Source organism: Ranitomeya variabilis, chromosome 2 (genome assembly GCF_051348905.1).
Source record: "Ranitomeya variabilis isolate aRanVar5 chromosome 2, aRanVar5.hap1, whole genome shotgun sequence".
Lineage (NCBI taxonomy): Eukaryota > Metazoa > Chordata > Amphibia > Anura > Dendrobatidae > Ranitomeya > Ranitomeya variabilis.
In genome coordinates this window covers 387,538,674-387,555,720 of record NC_135233.1, presented here as the reverse complement: position 1 = coordinate 387,555,720, position 17,047 = coordinate 387,538,674, and the positions used below count along the sequence as shown (strand labels likewise).

General features: G+C 53.6%; 2 protein-coding genes and 1 long non-coding RNA gene across 4 annotated transcripts in view; 1 reads left to right on the top strand and 2 right to left on the bottom strand.

Annotated features, from left to right (window-relative positions):
- Window positions 1–1,406: 1,406 nt before the first annotated feature.
- Window positions 1,407–6,932, bottom strand: QPCTL (glutaminyl-peptide cyclotransferase like). 2 transcript variants are annotated; one of them, XM_077286420.1, is made up of 7 exons: window positions 6,605–6,932; window positions 5,349–5,489; window positions 4,984–5,271; window positions 3,000–3,155; window positions 2,137–2,236; window positions 1,945–2,061; window positions 1,407–1,877 (listed from the first exon to the last, which is right to left on the bottom strand). In XM_077286420.1, exons 1-7 carry the CDS (start codon window positions 6,905–6,907, stop codon window positions 1,732–1,734), a joined length of 1,251 nt encoding a protein of 416 aa, XP_077142535.1. In that variant the 5' UTR covers window positions 6,908–6,932; the 3' UTR covers window positions 1,407–1,731. The 2 variants fall into 2 exon arrangements, with proteins under 2 accessions (XP_077142535.1, XP_077142536.1); XM_077286421.1 differs by lacking the exon at window positions 5,349–5,489 and having other exon boundaries at window positions 6,605–6,921.
- Window positions 6,933–11,169: 4,237 nt separating this feature from the next.
- FBXO46 (F-box protein 46) lies at window positions 11,170–13,992 on the bottom strand. The gene is made up of 2 exons (XM_077286419.1): window positions 13,757–13,992; window positions 11,170–12,763 (listed from the first exon to the last, which is right to left on the bottom strand). The coding sequence occupies exon 2, from the start codon at window positions 12,751–12,753 to the stop codon at window positions 11,413–11,415; it is 1,341 nt and encodes a 446-aa protein (XP_077142534.1). The 5' UTR covers window positions 12,754–12,763; window positions 13,757–13,992; the 3' UTR covers window positions 11,170–11,412.
- Window positions 13,993–14,339: 347 nt separating this feature from the next.
- The window catches only part of LOC143806239 (uncharacterized), a 36,225-nt gene continuing 33,517 nt past the window's right edge, over window positions 14,340–17,047 (top strand). Inside the window, exon 1 of the long non-coding RNA XR_013221415.1 lies at window positions 14,340–14,483. This is a non-coding gene — a long non-coding RNA (uncharacterized LOC143806239). The remainder of the gene's footprint in view (window positions 14,484–17,047) is intronic.

The following is a 17,047-nucleotide window of genomic DNA, read 5'->3' as shown; positions in this document are numbered from 1 at the left end:
CCAGGTGTGTCGGTCAGAGCCTGCACTGATAAACACATTAACCCCTGGCGTGCAGGTGAAACCCTGCAATGGGATCATGACAATTATACTCCAGAGCTGCACTCACTAGTCTGCTGGTGCAGTCACTGTGTACATACATTACATTACTGATCCTGAGTTACGTCCTGCATTATACTCCAGAGCTGCACTCAGTATTCAGCTGGTGCAGTCACTGTGTACATACATTACATTACTGATCCTGAGTTACATCCTGTATTATACTCCAGAGCTGTGCTCGCTATTCTGCTGGTGCAGTCACTGTGTACATACATTACTGATCCTGAGTTACCTCCTGTATTATACTCCAGAGCTGCACTCACTGTTCTGCTGGTGCAGTCACTGTGTACATACATTACATTACTGATCCGAAGTTACATCCTGTATTATACCCCAGAGCTGCACTCACTATTCTGCTGGTGCAGCACTGTGTACATAAATTACACTACTGATCCTGAGTTACATCCTGTATTATACTCCAGAGCTGCACTCACTATTTTGCTGGTGCAGTCACTGTGTACATACATTACATTACTGATCCTGAGTTACATCCTGTATTATACTCCAGAGCTGTGCTCGCTATTCTGCTGGTGCAGTCACTGTGTACATACATTACTGATCCTGAGTTACCTCCTGTATTATACTCCAGAGCTGCACTCACTGTTCTGCTGGTGCAGTCACTGGGTACATACATTACATTACTGATCCGGAGTTACATCCTGTATTATACCCCAGAGCTGCACTCACTATTCTGCTGGTGCAGCACTGTGTACATAAATTACTGATCCTGAGTTACATCCTGTATTATACTCCAGAGCTGCACTCACTATTTTGCTGGTGCAGTCACTGTGTACATACATTACATATCCTGAGTTACGTCCTGTCTTATACTCCAGAGCTATACTCACTATTCTGCTGGTGCAGTCACTGTGTACATACATTACATTAATGATCCTGAGTTACATCCTGTATTATACCCCAGAGTGGCACTCACTATTCTGCTGGTGCAGTCACTGTGTACATACATTACTGATCCTGAGTTACAGCCTGTATTATACCCCAGAGATGCACTCACTATTCTGCTGGTGCAGTCACTGTGTACATACATTACTGATCCTGAGTGACATCCTGTATTATACCCCAGAGCTGCACTCACTATTCTGCTGGTGGACTAGTTATGACATCCTGTATATTATACCAGCGTTATCTCCGGACAATATTACACCTGATTTTGGTCTTGTTGTGATCGGTGGCCGCAGACATCACCTTCTTGCAGGGTGCAGGTCGGTGCCGGTGGGTTGACCACTCAAGAGTGATGGTGGAGCAGAGAGGAGTCAGTAATTTCTCAATAAATACACCAGGGGGCGCTGTATGTTGTGCACATTTTTCACCTTTCCACACATTACATTTTCCCCTCTTATAAAGTCCTGTGATCTCCGTGTAACATGAAGCATATAACACCCGGCTCCAGCGCCCGCAGGCGGAGCGTCACTGTTACTGGAGTCATTTCTCTCAGTTTATGGCTGACGCTCAGCGGACACAGCAGTTATAATACAGCACCAAGCATGAAGAGACTACAACTCCCAGAATGCAACGTTGTGTGTAACCTACGAACCAGCAGTGCATGCTGGGAGCTTCCAGCTCTGAAGTATGATGGTGGCAAGTTCATCAGAAATGCAGCTATTCCTCAACCAGTCACACAGCGAGGGTCTCTGCCAAGAAGGTGACAAAAATCCGGCAAAAGTTGGTGATGGTTGGTGGGTGTAGATTCTCCTCGGTGTCGTCATGAGTGTGCCACACGGCAGGGAACGGCGTGGAGATGACGTGGAGAACGGGTACGCCTGAGAGAGAGGACATGACATGAGGGGGGAAGGGAGCGACGAGGAGAGAGGAAGAAGACGTACAGACCTCGCTGCAGGAATGGAACGTGATCGTCCTCCACCGCCCCAAAATACAGGTCCGGTCTGAAGTACGGACTGTCCACACGATGAGCGTCCAGGAGGCCGAGACCATGAAGCCGCTTCTCTATGGGCACGAAGGAGGGGAAGCCATGAGACAGAACCAAAAGCAACCACAAATACCAGCACTCCCAGGACTCACCAATAGTAACAAGCCTCATGAAGTGGCTGCGAGTCTCCGAGAAGTGGCTGAGTACCAGGGGGCCCGGGGCCCCGAGCAGATCCAGCAGAACAAAGAGATCCTGGAGGAGAGGCACAATCTTATAATAGAGAGCTCAGCAAGCACAGGTGGGGGTCTGCCCGCAAGCACGGACGGGGGTCTGCCCACAAGCACGGACGGGGGTCTGCCCGCAAGGGGTCTGCCCGCAAGCACGGAAGGGGTCTGCCCGCAAGCACGGAAGGGGTCTGCCCGCAAGCACGGAAGGGGTCTGCCCGCAAGCACGGAAGGGGTCTGCCCGCAAGCACGGAAGGGGTCTGCCCGCAAGCATACTGTCTCCCAAAAGGTTTAATGTACAAAGGAGTTTAAGAAACGGGCCCATGCTGAACTGAAATATGGACGAGAGAATAATCTGCAGTAAAGCATCATAAGCCGGGACCTGCACCCCCGAGGATGAGTGCCACAAGCAGGGCTCCTTACCACCCCCAAACCTGAGGACGAGCGCCACAAGAACAGACCCTTCCCCCCCCCCCCCCCCCAAACCCCTGAGGACGAGCGCCACAAGAGTGCAGTGAGCATGCTCTGTGACATGTGCAGAGGTCACTGTACTGGGATGGAGTTTCTACCTCAGACCTCAATCTCGCATGTACACGGCCATTATCTTGGTTATTTTTGGACTATCCCCCAAATCAGAAGTGGATGATGGGATCCTGTTTTTCGCAGAGGTTGGGACCCTCATTGTGGGTCTCCTCCCTGGAGGTCATAACCCCCCCCGTGACACTCGCACTCTGTGCATTCAGACAATGCAGCTTTCTGTACATCACCAGCCACATTTAGCGCAGTCTTACAATTGCATCGAGTTTGCTGCCGGCTCCTCCTGGTCCGGGCTCGTTCTGCAGACGCTGCGCCAAGTGCCGGGCCCCGTACAGGGAGTCATACTCCGTCCAATCACCGAACGCCTCCTCTCCGTCCAGGAAAAACAGCTGCAGCGTGAGGGGGGATCCCTGCCGAGAGAACAACATACAGGACCCCAGCATACAACATATAGGACCCCAGCATACAACATACAGTGGGGCAAAAAAGTATTTAGTCAGTCAGCAATAGTGCAAGTTCCACCACTTAAAAAGATGAGAGGCGTCTGTAATTTACATCATAGGTAGACCTCAACTATGGGAGACAAACTGAGAAAAAAAAATCCAGAAAATCACATTGTCTGTTTTTTTATCATTTTATTTGCATTTTATGGTGGAAAATAAGTATTTGGTCAGAAACAAACAATCAAGATTTCTGGCTCTCACAGACCTGTAACTTCTTCTTTAAGAGTCTCCTCTTTCCTCCACTCATTACCTGTAGTAATGGCACCTGTTTAAACTTGTTATCAGTATAAAAAGACACCTGTGCACACCCTCAAGCAGTCTGACTCCAAACTCCACTATGGTGAAGACCAAAGAGCTGTCAAAGGACACCAGAAACAAAATTGTAGCCCTGCAAAAGGCTGGGAAGACTGAATCTGCAATAGCCAACCAGCTTGGAGTGAAGAAATCAACAGTGGGAGCAATAATTAGAAAATGGAAGACATTCAAGACCACTGATAATCTCCCTCGATCTGGAGCTCCACACAAAATCCCACCCCGTGGGGTCAGAATGATCACAAGAACTGTGAGCAAAAATCCCAGAACCACGCGGGGGGACCTAGTGAATGAACTGCAGAGAGCTGGGACCAATGTAACAAGGCCTACCATAAGTAACACACTACGCCACCATGGACTCAGATCCTGCAGTGCCAGACGTGTCCCACTGCTTAAGCCAGTACATGTCCGGGCCCGTCTGAAGTTTGCTAGAGAGCATTTGGATGATCCAGAGGAGTTTTGGGAGAATGTCCTATGGTCTGATGAAACCAAACTGGAACTGTTTGGTAGAAACACAACTTGTCCTGTTTGGAGGAAAAAGAATACTGAGTTGCATCCATCAAACACCATACCTACTGTAAAGCATGGTGGTGGAAACATCATGCTTTGGGGCTGTTTCTCTGCAAAGGGGCCAGGACGACTGATCCGGGTACATGAAAGAATGAATGGGGCCATGTATCGTGAGATTTTGAGTGCAAACCTCCTTCCATCAGCAAGGGCATTGAAGATGAAACGTGGCTGGGTCTTTCAACATGACAATGATGCAAAGCACACCGCCAGGGCAACGAAGGAGTGGCTTCGTAAGAAGCATTTCAAGGTCCTGGAGTGGCCTAGCCAGTCTCCAGATCTCAACCCTATAGAAAACCTTTGGAGGGAGTTGAAAGTCCGTGTTGCCAAGCGAAAACCCAAAAACATCACTGCTCTAGAGGAGATCTGCATGGAGGAATGGGCCAACATACCAACAACAGTGTGTGGCAACCTTGTGAAGACTTACAGAAAACGTTTGACCTCTGTCATTGCCAACAAAGGATATATTACAAAGTATTGAGATTAAATTTTGTTTCTGACCAAATACTTATTTTCCACCATAATATGCAAATAAAATGATAAAAAAACAGACAATGTGATTTTCTGGATTTTTTTTTCTCAGTTTGTCTCCCATAGTTGAGGTCTACCTATGATGTAAATTACAGACGCCTCTCATCTTTTTAAGTGGTGGAACTTGCACTATTGCTGAATGACTAAATACTTTTTTGCCCCACTGTATAGGACCCCGCTACACAGCGCACAGGGCCCGCTACACTGCGCACAGGGCCCGCTACACAGCGCCCCCTACACAGCGCACAGGGCCCGCTACACAGCGCACAGGGCCCGGTATACAATGCTCTGATTCAGGCGATGATGGCGCAGTCGCTGCTCTCACCTTCTCCCTCAGGTCTCTCAGCCGGGCGTCCAGTGCAGTCACCGCCTCCAGGATCAGAGAACAGGGCACGGCTGAGTCAGTGGCGCCAACAAATGGCCGACCCCTCCCGTCCACAGGAAACCATTTGGAGTCCAGGTGACAGGCAAACACCAGGCGGCGTTGAGCTCTGGGGTCCAGAGTTGCGACAACGCTTCCAAAAGGCAGAGACCCCCGGGGGGTCAGAGCATCAAAAAGGTCCAATTCTACCGTCCACTGAGCAGTCAGCGAGCGCAGGTGACCGGAGATGAGCTGCAACCAAGAGACAGAGTCAGTGACCACAGGAGCCACCGATGGCGGCAGCACACGACGGCCGGCCAGGCTCTCACCTCCCTCACCAGCCGGTTCCCGGGACTCCCAGGAGATCGCTCTATCAGCATGGGCCTTAAGAAGGACGACCACAAGCGCTGCACACTGACCGCAGCCACCAGCTCCTGCAGCCGCGCCGAGGACGGGGACTTAGGGCGGATCTGAAGGAGAGACATCCCACATCTATCAACCGAGTCATTTCTCTGTGCCGGCTGGTGAACCCCATCCCCTGGGCGCCCCCCGAGGATACGTCACCCCCCCTCCGGACGCCCCGCGAGGAACCGTCACTGCCTATAACATCTCAGGACGCCCTGCGAGGACCCGTCACCCCACCTTCAGGACGCCCTGCAAGGACCCATCACCCCCCTCAGGACGCCCCACGAGGACCCGTCGCCCTCTATTCCACCTCAGGACACCCTGAGGAACCGTCACCGCCTATGCCACCTCAGGACGCCCCGCGAGGACCCGTCACCCCCTATCCCACCTCAGAGCGCCCCGCGAGGACCCGTCACCCCCTATCCCACCTCAGGACGCCCCGCGAGGACCCGTCACCCCCTATCCCACCTCAGGACGCCCGGCGAGGACCCGTCACCCCTATCCCACCTCAGGACGCCCGGCGAGGACCCGTCACCCCCTATCCCACCTCAGGACGCCCGGCGAGGACCCGTCACCCCCCTATCCCACCTCAGGACGCCCGGCGAGGACCCGTCACCCCCCTATCCCACCTCAGGACGCCCCGCGAGGACCCGTCACCCCCCTATCCCACCTCAGGAGTCCCCGCGAGGACCCGTCACCCCCCTATCCCACCTCAGGAGTCCCCGCGAGGACCCGTCACCCCCCTATCCCACCTCAGGAGTCCCCGCGAGGACCCGTCACCCCCCTATCCCACCTCAGGACGCCCCGCGAGGACCCGTCACCCCCCTATCCCACCTCAGGACGCCCCGCGAGGACCCATCACCCCTATCCCACCTCAGGACGCCCCGCGAGGACCCGTTACCCCCTATCCCACCTCAGGACGCCCCGCGAGGACCCGTCACCCCCTATCCCACCTCAGGAGTCCCCGCGAGGACCCGTCACCCCCCTATCCCACCTCAGAGCGCCCCGCGAGGACCCGTCACCCCCTATCCCACCTCAGGACGCCCCGCGAGGACCCGTCACCCCCTATCCCACCTCAGGACGCCCTGTGAGGACTAGTCGAGTCGCTCCCTCTGGTCCCAGGAGTTAATCCGCGCACCCCTTGCTGTGGCCCTTCCCGCGCTGTGGCCCTTGCCGTCACCTGTTGCCTTCCTGGGGCTTCTCCTTCCTTTTCATGTCTCCCGCTCCCGGCTTCCCACAGTAGTATGCCAGCACCAATAAGCACCCCCAGCCCGAGCACCAGCAGGGCACGCAGCTTCGGGCTCCAGGCTCCGCTGGAGGGGCCCCCGGGGCTCTTGTAGAAACGAGCAGCTCGGCGTGAACACATCGATGAAGAGCATGACTGGTGAGACAGCAACCAATGAGAGCGAAGAGGCTCCAAGCATAGCCAATCAACAGCGGGGGGAGGAGCCAGCTGGCAAGAGTCGCGGACACCTGTCCACATCCCGCCAAGCAGCGCACGAGGGTGGAGCCTGGCCCTACGAGTGTGGAGGCGGGAATAATTATTACTGCGGCAGGGTCCAATCAGAAGTGAGGGGCGGGGTCTGCACTGACAGCTCATCGTAAACCCTCATGCGCCCTCATTGGTCGTCAGGCCGCTTGTTGTCGCTAGGTAACAGCAGTCGCCATATCTCCCGAGGGGGTCTCCGTTACCGGACGAGGGGACCGTTCTAGTCACCAGATTATTATAAAGTACTAGATGGTGGCCCGAGTCTGACGCATCAGGTATTCTAGAATATGTATGCGTAGTGTATAGCACAGTCCACGTAGTATATTGCCCAGCCCACGTTGTATATTGCCCAGCCCACGTTGTATATTGCGCAGCCCACGTTGTATATTGCCCAGCCCACGTAGTATATTGCCCAGCCCATGTATATTGCCCAGCCCATGTTGTATATTGCCCAGCCCATGTATATTGCGCAGCCACGTAGTATATTACCCAGCCCATGTATATTGCCCAGCCCACGTTGTATATTGCGCAGCCCACGTAGTATATTGCCCAGCCCACGTAGTATATTGCCCAGCCCACGTTGTATATTGCCCAGCCCACGTTGTATATTGCGCAGCCCACGTTGTATATTGCGCAGCCCACGTTGTATATTGCCCAGCCCACGTAGTATATTGCCCAGCCCATGTATATTGCGCAGCCACGTAGTATATTGCCCAGCCCACGTATATTGCGCAGCCACGTAGTATATTACCCAGCCCACGTATATTGCGCAGCCACGTAGTATATTGCGCAGCCCACGTTGTATATTGCCCAGCCCACGTATATTGCCCAGCCCACGTATATTGCCCAGCCACGTAGTATATTACCCAGCCCACGTATATTGCGCAGCCACGTAGTATATTGCGCAGCCACGTAGTATATTGCGCAGCCACGTAGTATATTGCGCAGCCCACGTTGTATATTGCGCAGCCACGTTGTATATTGCACAGCCACGTTGTATATAGCGCAGCCACGTAGTATATAGCACAGCCCATGTAGTATATAGCACAGCCCATGTAGTATATTGCCCAGCCACGTAGTATATAGCGCAGCCCATGTAGTATATAGCACAGCCCATGTAGTATATTGCCCAGCCACGTAGTATATTGCACAGCCCATGTAGTATATTGCCCAGCCACGTAGTATATTGCACAGCCCATGTAGTATATAGCACAGCCCATGTAGTATATTGCCCAGCCACGTAGTATATTGCACAGCCCATGTAGTATATAGCACAGCCCATGTAGTATATTGCCCAGTCACGTAGTATATTGCACAGCCCACGTAGTATATTGCACAGCCCACGTAGTATATTGCACAGCCCATGTAGTATATAGCACAGCCCACGTAGTATATTGCACAGCCCACGTAGTATACTGCACAGCCCACGTAGTATATTGCATAGCCCACATAGTATATAGCAATGTGGGCATCATATCCCTGTTAAAAAAAAGAAATAAAATAAAAAATAGTTATACACTCAGCTTCCGGAGCCCCCGGATCCAAGCCAAGCGGTTACCGACGCTGCTCATGCGCTCTGGTCTCAAGAGTGCATTGCGGTCTCGCGAGACCGCTACGTCATCATCTCGCGAAATCGCAGCATGGACCGGTTACCGGAGCGTCGCGAGCAGGAAAGGCCTGTTGTCGATCCGAGGGGCCGACGGACGGTGAGTATATAACGATTTTGTTTTTTTATTATTTTTAACATTAGATCTTTTTACTATTGATGCCGCATAGGCAGCATGAATAGTAAAAAGTTGGTCACACAGGGTTAATAGCAGCGGTAACGGAGTGCGTTACACCGCGGCATAATGCGGTCCGTTACCGATGCCATTAACTCTGTGTGAGCGCTGACTGGAGGAGAGTATGGAGCGGGCACTGACTGCGGGGAGGAAGGAGCGGCCATTTTTCCACCAGACTGTGCCCGTCGCTGATTGGTCGTGGTCGTGGCTGTTTTGCCACGACCAATCAGCGACTTGGGTTCCATGACAGACAGAGGCCGCGACCAATGAATATCCGTGACAGAAGGACAGACAGAAAGACGGAAGTGACCCTTAGACAATTATATAGTAGATAAAGCAGGCTGTGACAGCGGGGGAGTGGTTGACTATGGCCACGCCCTGTAATGAGGCGGGGCTAAGCTCTATAGAAAGACACTTGGTTCCTATTTCCCCCTGTGCTGCACAACAAGCAGTTAATTACTGCCGAGCTCATACTGGAGCCTCTCAGGGAGAGCAGCAGCAGGGTGCAGCACGGTGGACACCACTAGACCAGGTGCATCCTGGGATTTCTGCCCAAAGTCCCGCTCCTTTTCCTATGGACGTTTTTAGGCTATGTGCACACGTTGGATTTGACTGTGGAATTTTGTGTGCAGATTCTGCATTTCTTGGAAGAAAACACAGGTCAGAATCTGTGCTTTTTTTGGTATGTGCACACGATGCAGATTTTTGTGCGGATTTCTTCCTTTTTTTACCCCTGCAGATTTCGAATATGGAATGGGTGCAGAAAGGCAGCAGATCTGCACAAAAAATTGACATGGTCCTTCTTTGAATCTGCTGCATTTTCCGGGCAGATTTTTCCGCACCATTAGGCTATGTGCACACGTTGCGGATTCTCTGCGGATCCGCAGCGTTTTTTAAGGTGCAGAAACGCTGCAGATCCGCAATTGATTTACAGTACAGTAAAAAACATGCTGTGCACACGTTGCGGAAACGCTGCGGTTTAAAAGAAGTAGCATGTCACTTCTTTTTTGTGAATCTGCAGCGTTTTTGTACCCATTCCATTATAGAAAACTGCAGGGGTAAAAACCGCAGCAAATCCGCAAGAAAACCGCAGCAAAAACACACAAAAAACGTGACAAATGCGCAGCTGCGTTTTCTGCCAGGAGAGGCAGAATCCGCACCAGAAATTCTTAAAGCTAATCCGCAACGTGTGCACATAGCATTAGCACAGCATTTTTTTGCCATTGATTTACATTGTACTGTAAATCACTTGCAGATCTGCAGCATTTCTGCACAGAAAAAAAGCTGCAGATCTGCAGGAAATCCGCAACGTCTGCACATAGCTTACCCTCAAAATCACCAGAGCCGTAGAATCCATTAAACTGGACGCTGTTGTTCGGGGTCCGCAATGTTCAGATCAGAGCCACCATTATGGCAGCAAGAGGAATGGGGAAACCGCACACTGTGACGAACCCTCTGCTGTTCGAGCAGGACCAGTCAGGGGAGGATGCAAGCAGAAATCTATAGTGGAGTCTTATGCAGTGACCTCTGACCCTGCGGATCCAGACATGGCGGCGCTGCAGATCCGCTCTGAATCAAGTCCTGATCTGCGGATACATTATAGCAAGCGCAGGACCCATATTAGGAGGCTGTTACAATGTATCTGGACAATGCTCAGTGGTGATGCCACCTGCGACAATGTACAAATGTACAACCCCCTCCCTACAATGTACGACCCCCCCTTTAATGTACAACCCCCCCTACAGTGTACAACCCCTCCTCCCCACAATGTATGACCCCCTCTACAATGTACTACCCCCCTCCCCACAATGGACGACCCCCCCTACAATGTACTACCCCCCTCCCCACAATGGACGACCCCCCCTCCCCACAATGGAAGACCCCCCCTACAATGTATGACCCCCCATCAAAACAATATATGACCCCCCCCTACAATGTACAACCCCCCTCCCCACAATGTACGACCCCCCCCCCATCAAAACAATGCATGACCCCCTCTACAATGTACTACTCCCCCTCCCCACAATGTACAACCCCCTCCCTACAATGTACAATCCCCCCTCCCTACAATGTACGACCCCCCCTACAATGTACGACCCCCCATGAGCAGCATTATAACATTCACTGCCAAGAAGCAGAGGTCTTGGAAATAGCAGAGCATGTCAGACTGTCGTCTACAATAGAGCGTTCCTGATATCAGGCCCCATATAGCCATTGTCACCCACCAGTGCTGGACATGTGGCCGATCCCTATCCCCCCCTTGGAGCGGGCAGGGGCCGCAGACTTTTGATACTCGGGCTCCTGGCACAAATCGGCCTCATGATGAGGTCACCGCACCCCACAACTTCAGCCAGAGGCGATAGTGCAGCCTTGTGCAGGTACTGAGCCGTCTGTGCTGTCGCTGACCCTGTGGATACGGGCGCCCACCGCACCAGTGCAGACCCCCAGCTAATAATTAGGCAATACTCATCCACATTTTTATACCGTTCATGATTTATTGTGGGAAGTTTGGAGGACACCTAGTATGGTCCTCACCGTGGCTCAGATGGGTGCTGTAGTCACAGCTCCCGGTCGGGCCCCGATGTACAGGGGGAGACTTGCCCTATTCCTCTCCTGGATCACTGTGCAGGATATCGGGGGTCTCCACAGTACGACGCAGCAGCACCACAGCACTTCATAAATAATCCCTTTTATTCACTCAGTCAGGTCCCCCGGACTTCACCTCCCCTCGTCCCCTTCCCCGCGTCCTCGCCCTTTCACCCGAGTCCCTTCTCCCGGAAGCACCCAGTTATTGTCATGAAGGCCCAGCTGGCAGCCGGGGGCCGCACGGTCGGGCTGGCGGCAGCACATCCAATAGGAGCGTCCGTAGGGCAGGTCGTGGTGGTAAGGCTTGGGGTGCCAGCGGCACATGGACACATCGCCACGTTTGTAAATCCGTTTACACTGTTTGCAGGGGTCTTCCCGATAGAGGGGGTGCTGGCTCCAGCGAGAGTCACACGGCCGCACCCCATAGTCCTCAATCAGCGCCCGGAAGCGCCGACACGTGCACTTTATGGCAGCCAGTGACTGCGTGGACAAGTAGCTGAAGATCGCCAGGAGCACGTGGTCCGGTAATGACGGGAGGTAAAGCCGCGGCTGGAGAAGGCGCTGAACCTGGAACCGGATCTCCAGAAAGTTATGGGAGACATGGCGGTAGAGGCGGCAGAGAGGAGGGACAGGCGGCGGAGGAGGCGGCGGGGGCGGAGGAGCAGCGGAGAGGTGCGGGAAGAAGAGCTGTCCAGGGAGCGGTTCTGTCTCATTGGCCTCCCCCCCATAAAAGACACAACGGTCAACGGCTCCGGTCAGCACCAGGTCTACGTGGAAGCCGGACTCCGCCACCGCGGCCGCCTGCGCCTCCTCCGCGCTCTCCGCCTGCGGCGACTCCATCTTTTCCAGCAGGACACAGACGCGGTGCGGCTCCGGACTCAGCAGCTGGTACAGGTCACACGTGATGGGGTCTCCAGGCCTCTCGGCCACGCGGAAGGCAATGCGGACTTCTCGCTCTGCCTGCTCGGCCTCGTACTGGGCCACAGCCTCGGCCACACTGCGGCAGTGAGCCTCCGCGCCATCTTCAGAAGACGTCACCAGGACCAGCGGGGGTCTGGCTGGGGCAGCGTCGGCCCCTCGGCCCTCCGCACGAGCCACCATCTCCGCTACCGAGGGAGGGGCTTCTAGATCTACAGCATGGCGACGTCTCTTTGCCCTGGAGCTGCCCCCTGCGCTCCACCGACCTTTGACTTTCGCCCCTCCGAGCCGGGGGGACGAGCAGCTCCCCGCGCACTGATAAGCCACAAAGAAGGCCACTTTCTCCTTGGTGTTTCCGGGCTTGATAACATACCACGTATCCAAGAGGACACGGTCATCGCCGCTCCGCGGGCACTCAGCGCTCTCCGGGGGAGGGGCCCTCTCCTCCGCGGCCCCTGCACTGTCACCACTCTCTGCTGAGGTGCTGCTCATAGGAAAAGCACCAAACGGACCTGGACTCCACAGGTGAAGAGGAGACGGCAGCCGGGGATCCATGACGTCAGATCTGCAACAGAACACGGATGAGGAGTTAGGCCAATGATGGTGGATCACAGATCCCAGCATGCTCCGAGGTCAGGACAATGATAGGAGTGATGGTGGACCACAGAGCCCAGCATGCCCAGAGGTCAGGATAATGATGGGAGTGATGGTGGATCCCGGCATCCCAGCATGCTCAGGGCAGGACAATGATGGGAGTGATGGTGGACCACAGATCCCAGCATGCTCAGGGCAGGACAATGATGGGAGTGATGGTGGACCACAGATCCCAGCATGCTCAGGGCAGGACAATGATGGGAGTGATGGTGGACCACAGATCCCAGCATGCTCAGGGCAGGACAATGATGGGAGTAATGGTGGACCACAGATCCCAGCATGCTCAGGGCAGGACAATGATGGGAGTGATGGTGGACCACAGATCCCAGCATGCTCAGGGCAGGACAATGATGGGAGTCATGGTGGACCACAGATCCCAGCATGCTCAGGACAGGACAATGATGGGAGTGATGGTGGACCACAGATCCCAGCATGCTCAGGACAGGACAATGATGGGAGTGATGGTGGACCACAGATCCCAGCATGCTTAGGGCAGGACAATGATGGGAGTGATGGTGGACCACAGATCCCAGCATGCTCAGGGCAGGACAATGATGGGAGTGATGGTGGACCACAGATCCCAGCATGCTTAGGGCAGGACAATGATGGGAGTAATCGTGGACCACAGATCCCAGCATGCTCAGGGCAGGACAATGATGGGAGTAATCGTGGACCACAGATCCCAGCATGCTCAGGGCAGGACAATGATGGGAGTGATGGTGGACCACAGATCCCAGCATGCTCTAACCCGGACACCAGGCCCCAGTAACCGGAGGCCCGGGACATCAGTCACCTGACACCGGGGGACCCCACTACGGGAATACAGGCCACAGTCCCGAGGATCAGGATCACACAGCGGCCCTCGCCCGCTCCCTGCCCGGATAATGGGCGACACCTGTCTCACCTGCCGCTTGCTGCTGACCATGACCCTGCGCTAATGGGGTTAATAATCCGGGAGGCCTCCGGTGCCGGGATTTTCCTCCGGTGACCCGGGTCTCGCCCGCTGACTCCCGGGACACCCGAGGAGCTGTCACTCAGGGAGGGGAGTCACCTGACCTCTTAAAGGGACAGCCTCTTTCTGGCTCCCACGCTGAGTGCACTCCCGTGACGGACAGCAACAGGAGGAGCGAGCAGCCAATCAGCGGCCGTGAATCCGGGCATCTCCTTATATGGAAACTCCCCGGCTGGGTTAGGGCTCGTGGTGAAAGCGCAACAGCCTGAGAGATCCGTAGAGCCGCAGTGCAGACCAGAGGCCCCGCTCTGCGGCTGAAGGAACATCGTGCGGGTCCCTAAAGTCGGACGCTACAGTGTAACTCGACCTCCGCCCCCAGCAATAACAGGAGGGCGGGGTTTGTGGAATGTCAGGTGTTACATTGTATCTCTGATAATCCCCGCCCCAAGTAATCAGACACGAGCAGAACTATGACGTCATGTTACAGCGGATTAATATCACCCACCTGTTCTTCACTGCCCACAATCACCAGGATTCTGCTCTGTATACAACACTCAGTGTACGGGAAAAAAAGTATGTGCCCCCTCCCTCCACATCCAACAGGCAGGACCCTGGGTAAAAAGAAGACTTTGGGTCCAAAAAGCTGACCTATTCCGTCACCCACAAACATTTATACAAGGTGACTCCAGACTGTTACCGATCTGCTACAAGCCAGTTGGCAGCACTTGTTCACCGATCCATTCACATGATGGGACAGAAATGATGACCCGGCCCTGGAGCCCTGACCGCACATAATAAGAATCTTTTTATTTATATAGCGCCAACATATTCCGCAGCGCTTTACAGTGTGCACACATTATCATCACAGTCCCCGATGGGGCTCACAATGTGGGAGGAAACCGGAGAACCCGGAGGAAACCCACGAAACACGGGGAGAACATACAAACTCCTTGCAGATATTGTCCTTGGTGGGAAGTGAGCCCAGGACCCCAGCGCTGCAATGCTAACCACTGAGCCACCGTGCTGCCCATCATCCTTTCTGTCCGGGATCACAAGAGACAGATCCGCACAAACCTCATACACAGAAGATCTGGGATCAGCTCTCCATGATGTTTGGCACAACCTCCTGCAGGATCTTCCATAACCTCTGTACAAGTGACGAGAAGACGTGATACAGAAAATATATATATCTTTTTATCGTGTTAGCCAGTAGATAGAAACATATTCATGGAGCGCCCCGGTAGGGCTGTGGGGTACTCGGTACTGGGTCCTTCGGTTCTCGGCGGGGATGTCACGGCGGCCCGACCCGGTCCATGGCCCTAGGGACGTCCACGTAGAAGGAAGAAAGGTCTTTAAAGGGATAATGTTCGTGATGCCACCTGTGGTATTCGGTCAGGGTGACCGATGCTGCTTAGGGGTCCGCTGGGGATGATGTGATGGCAGCTAGATGGTATACCTTCCCACAGGTGAAGTGTATCCCCAGGGCTTCCCAGAGTGTAGATGGTGAATGGTGTGAGGCCCAGTGAAGAACAAGGACACAAGGTTGCAGTCTCTTTACCTTTACTGAAGGCTTCAGCATCCACAGTCCAGGGTACGGACCACAGGGTAGGCAGAGTCCGGCCGGTCTGAAGGCAAATCCAGAGTCCCCTTATCCAGGTGTAATTCAATAGCCTTCCTCTAGCGCCTGGGTGTTGTAGTACCTCCCTGCTGAGCTTCACGGTAAGGTCCTCACAACTGATGTTGGTGTTCTAGATGTTATGTCTCTCTTTCTGTCCCCCAGATGGATAGGAACAAACCCGTATGACTGATGGCCTGAGGCTTTTTACAGGGACCCTAGAGATGCCCCGGCCCCCACAAGTTGCCACCGTGCCTCCTGGGTATACGTCGGGCAGGTAACGTGGAATTAGGCTACGTTCACATTTGCGTTGTGCGCCGCAGCGTCGGCGCCGCAGCGCACAACGCAAACAAAAACGCAGCAAAACGCACGCTAAAACGCTGCGTTTTGCGCCGCATGAGTCCTTTTTGGCCGAAAGTTGGACGCAAAAAAAATGCAATTTGATGCGTTTCTTGCGTCCAACGCTTGCGGCCATGCGGCGCAAAACGCAGCACAACGCATGTCCATGCGCCCCCATGTTAAATATAGGGGCGCATGACGCATGCGGCGACGCTGCGGCGCCCGACGCTGCGGCGCTGACCGCAAATGTGAACGTAGCCTTAGCTGTCCTGCCGGTCTCTGGAGCAAGGCTTGGAGACGATTGCTCCCTTGGTGTTCCGGCAGCCTTTTGCAGGGCAGAACTCCTTCTGGTTTCCTCTCCTTTTGCTATGACTTCATTTCTCACCCTCTACAATACAATTCGCTGTTCGTGTCTCTTTCTTAGGATGCTGCCGCACGTCGGGCAGGCGCAGCTCCGTGGCCTTCTGTCTAGGCCTCTGACAGGATCCCACCCCTGTCAGGGACCACCCTGTCGGCAACTGCTAGATGTTCCTCCTTCCTCTCTGTCTGCCTGACAGGTGCTGACTAAGTGAAGCTCAGCCAGCTTCTGACTAACTTCCTATCCAGACCACCAGTTTTACCTAATTGTGACGAGTGCCCTAATAAATAGGAGCATAGCTCCCCCCGGTGGACTGGAGTGTGAAGTGTGTTGTATGGTTTGTGATACCTGGTAAAGTGATCTCCTTTATTGCCTTCAGACGTAACATCACTCCCCCTGGTGGAAGAATGACATTACTGCAACGACCAGGACCCTGGGGCGCTGCACTCATATTTGAGAATCCTCAGTGGTTGATACCTTTTAATGGCTAGCTGACGGAAACAATTTGCAAACTCTCAAGACTACTCAGGTCTCTTCATCCGGCAGAGAATAACACAAAATCAGAAGAGTCACATATTTATACACAAGAGGACACAGGAATAGTACAATAGATAAGACAAGTGACGTGAAGCAGAACTATCATTATGGGAGAGGGATAAACAGTTGTGGCCATAAATATTGCAACAGTTCATAAATAAGGAATGTGAACATTGTATTGTCCTGTGATTGAAGTCTAGTCCATGATTGTGATGCCTCCACATGGTCTGAAGAGCACATTCTTTAGTTGATGTAGAAGGACATAAGTCCATGAGACACATTCATTCCTGCACGGAGAGTGCCAAAGGCTGTCATCAGTTTATTCTCCCAGATCCTTCTGTCTCGCTGAGATTTGAAATGACCATTTAATACAAGTAATTTCATGTCCATGGTG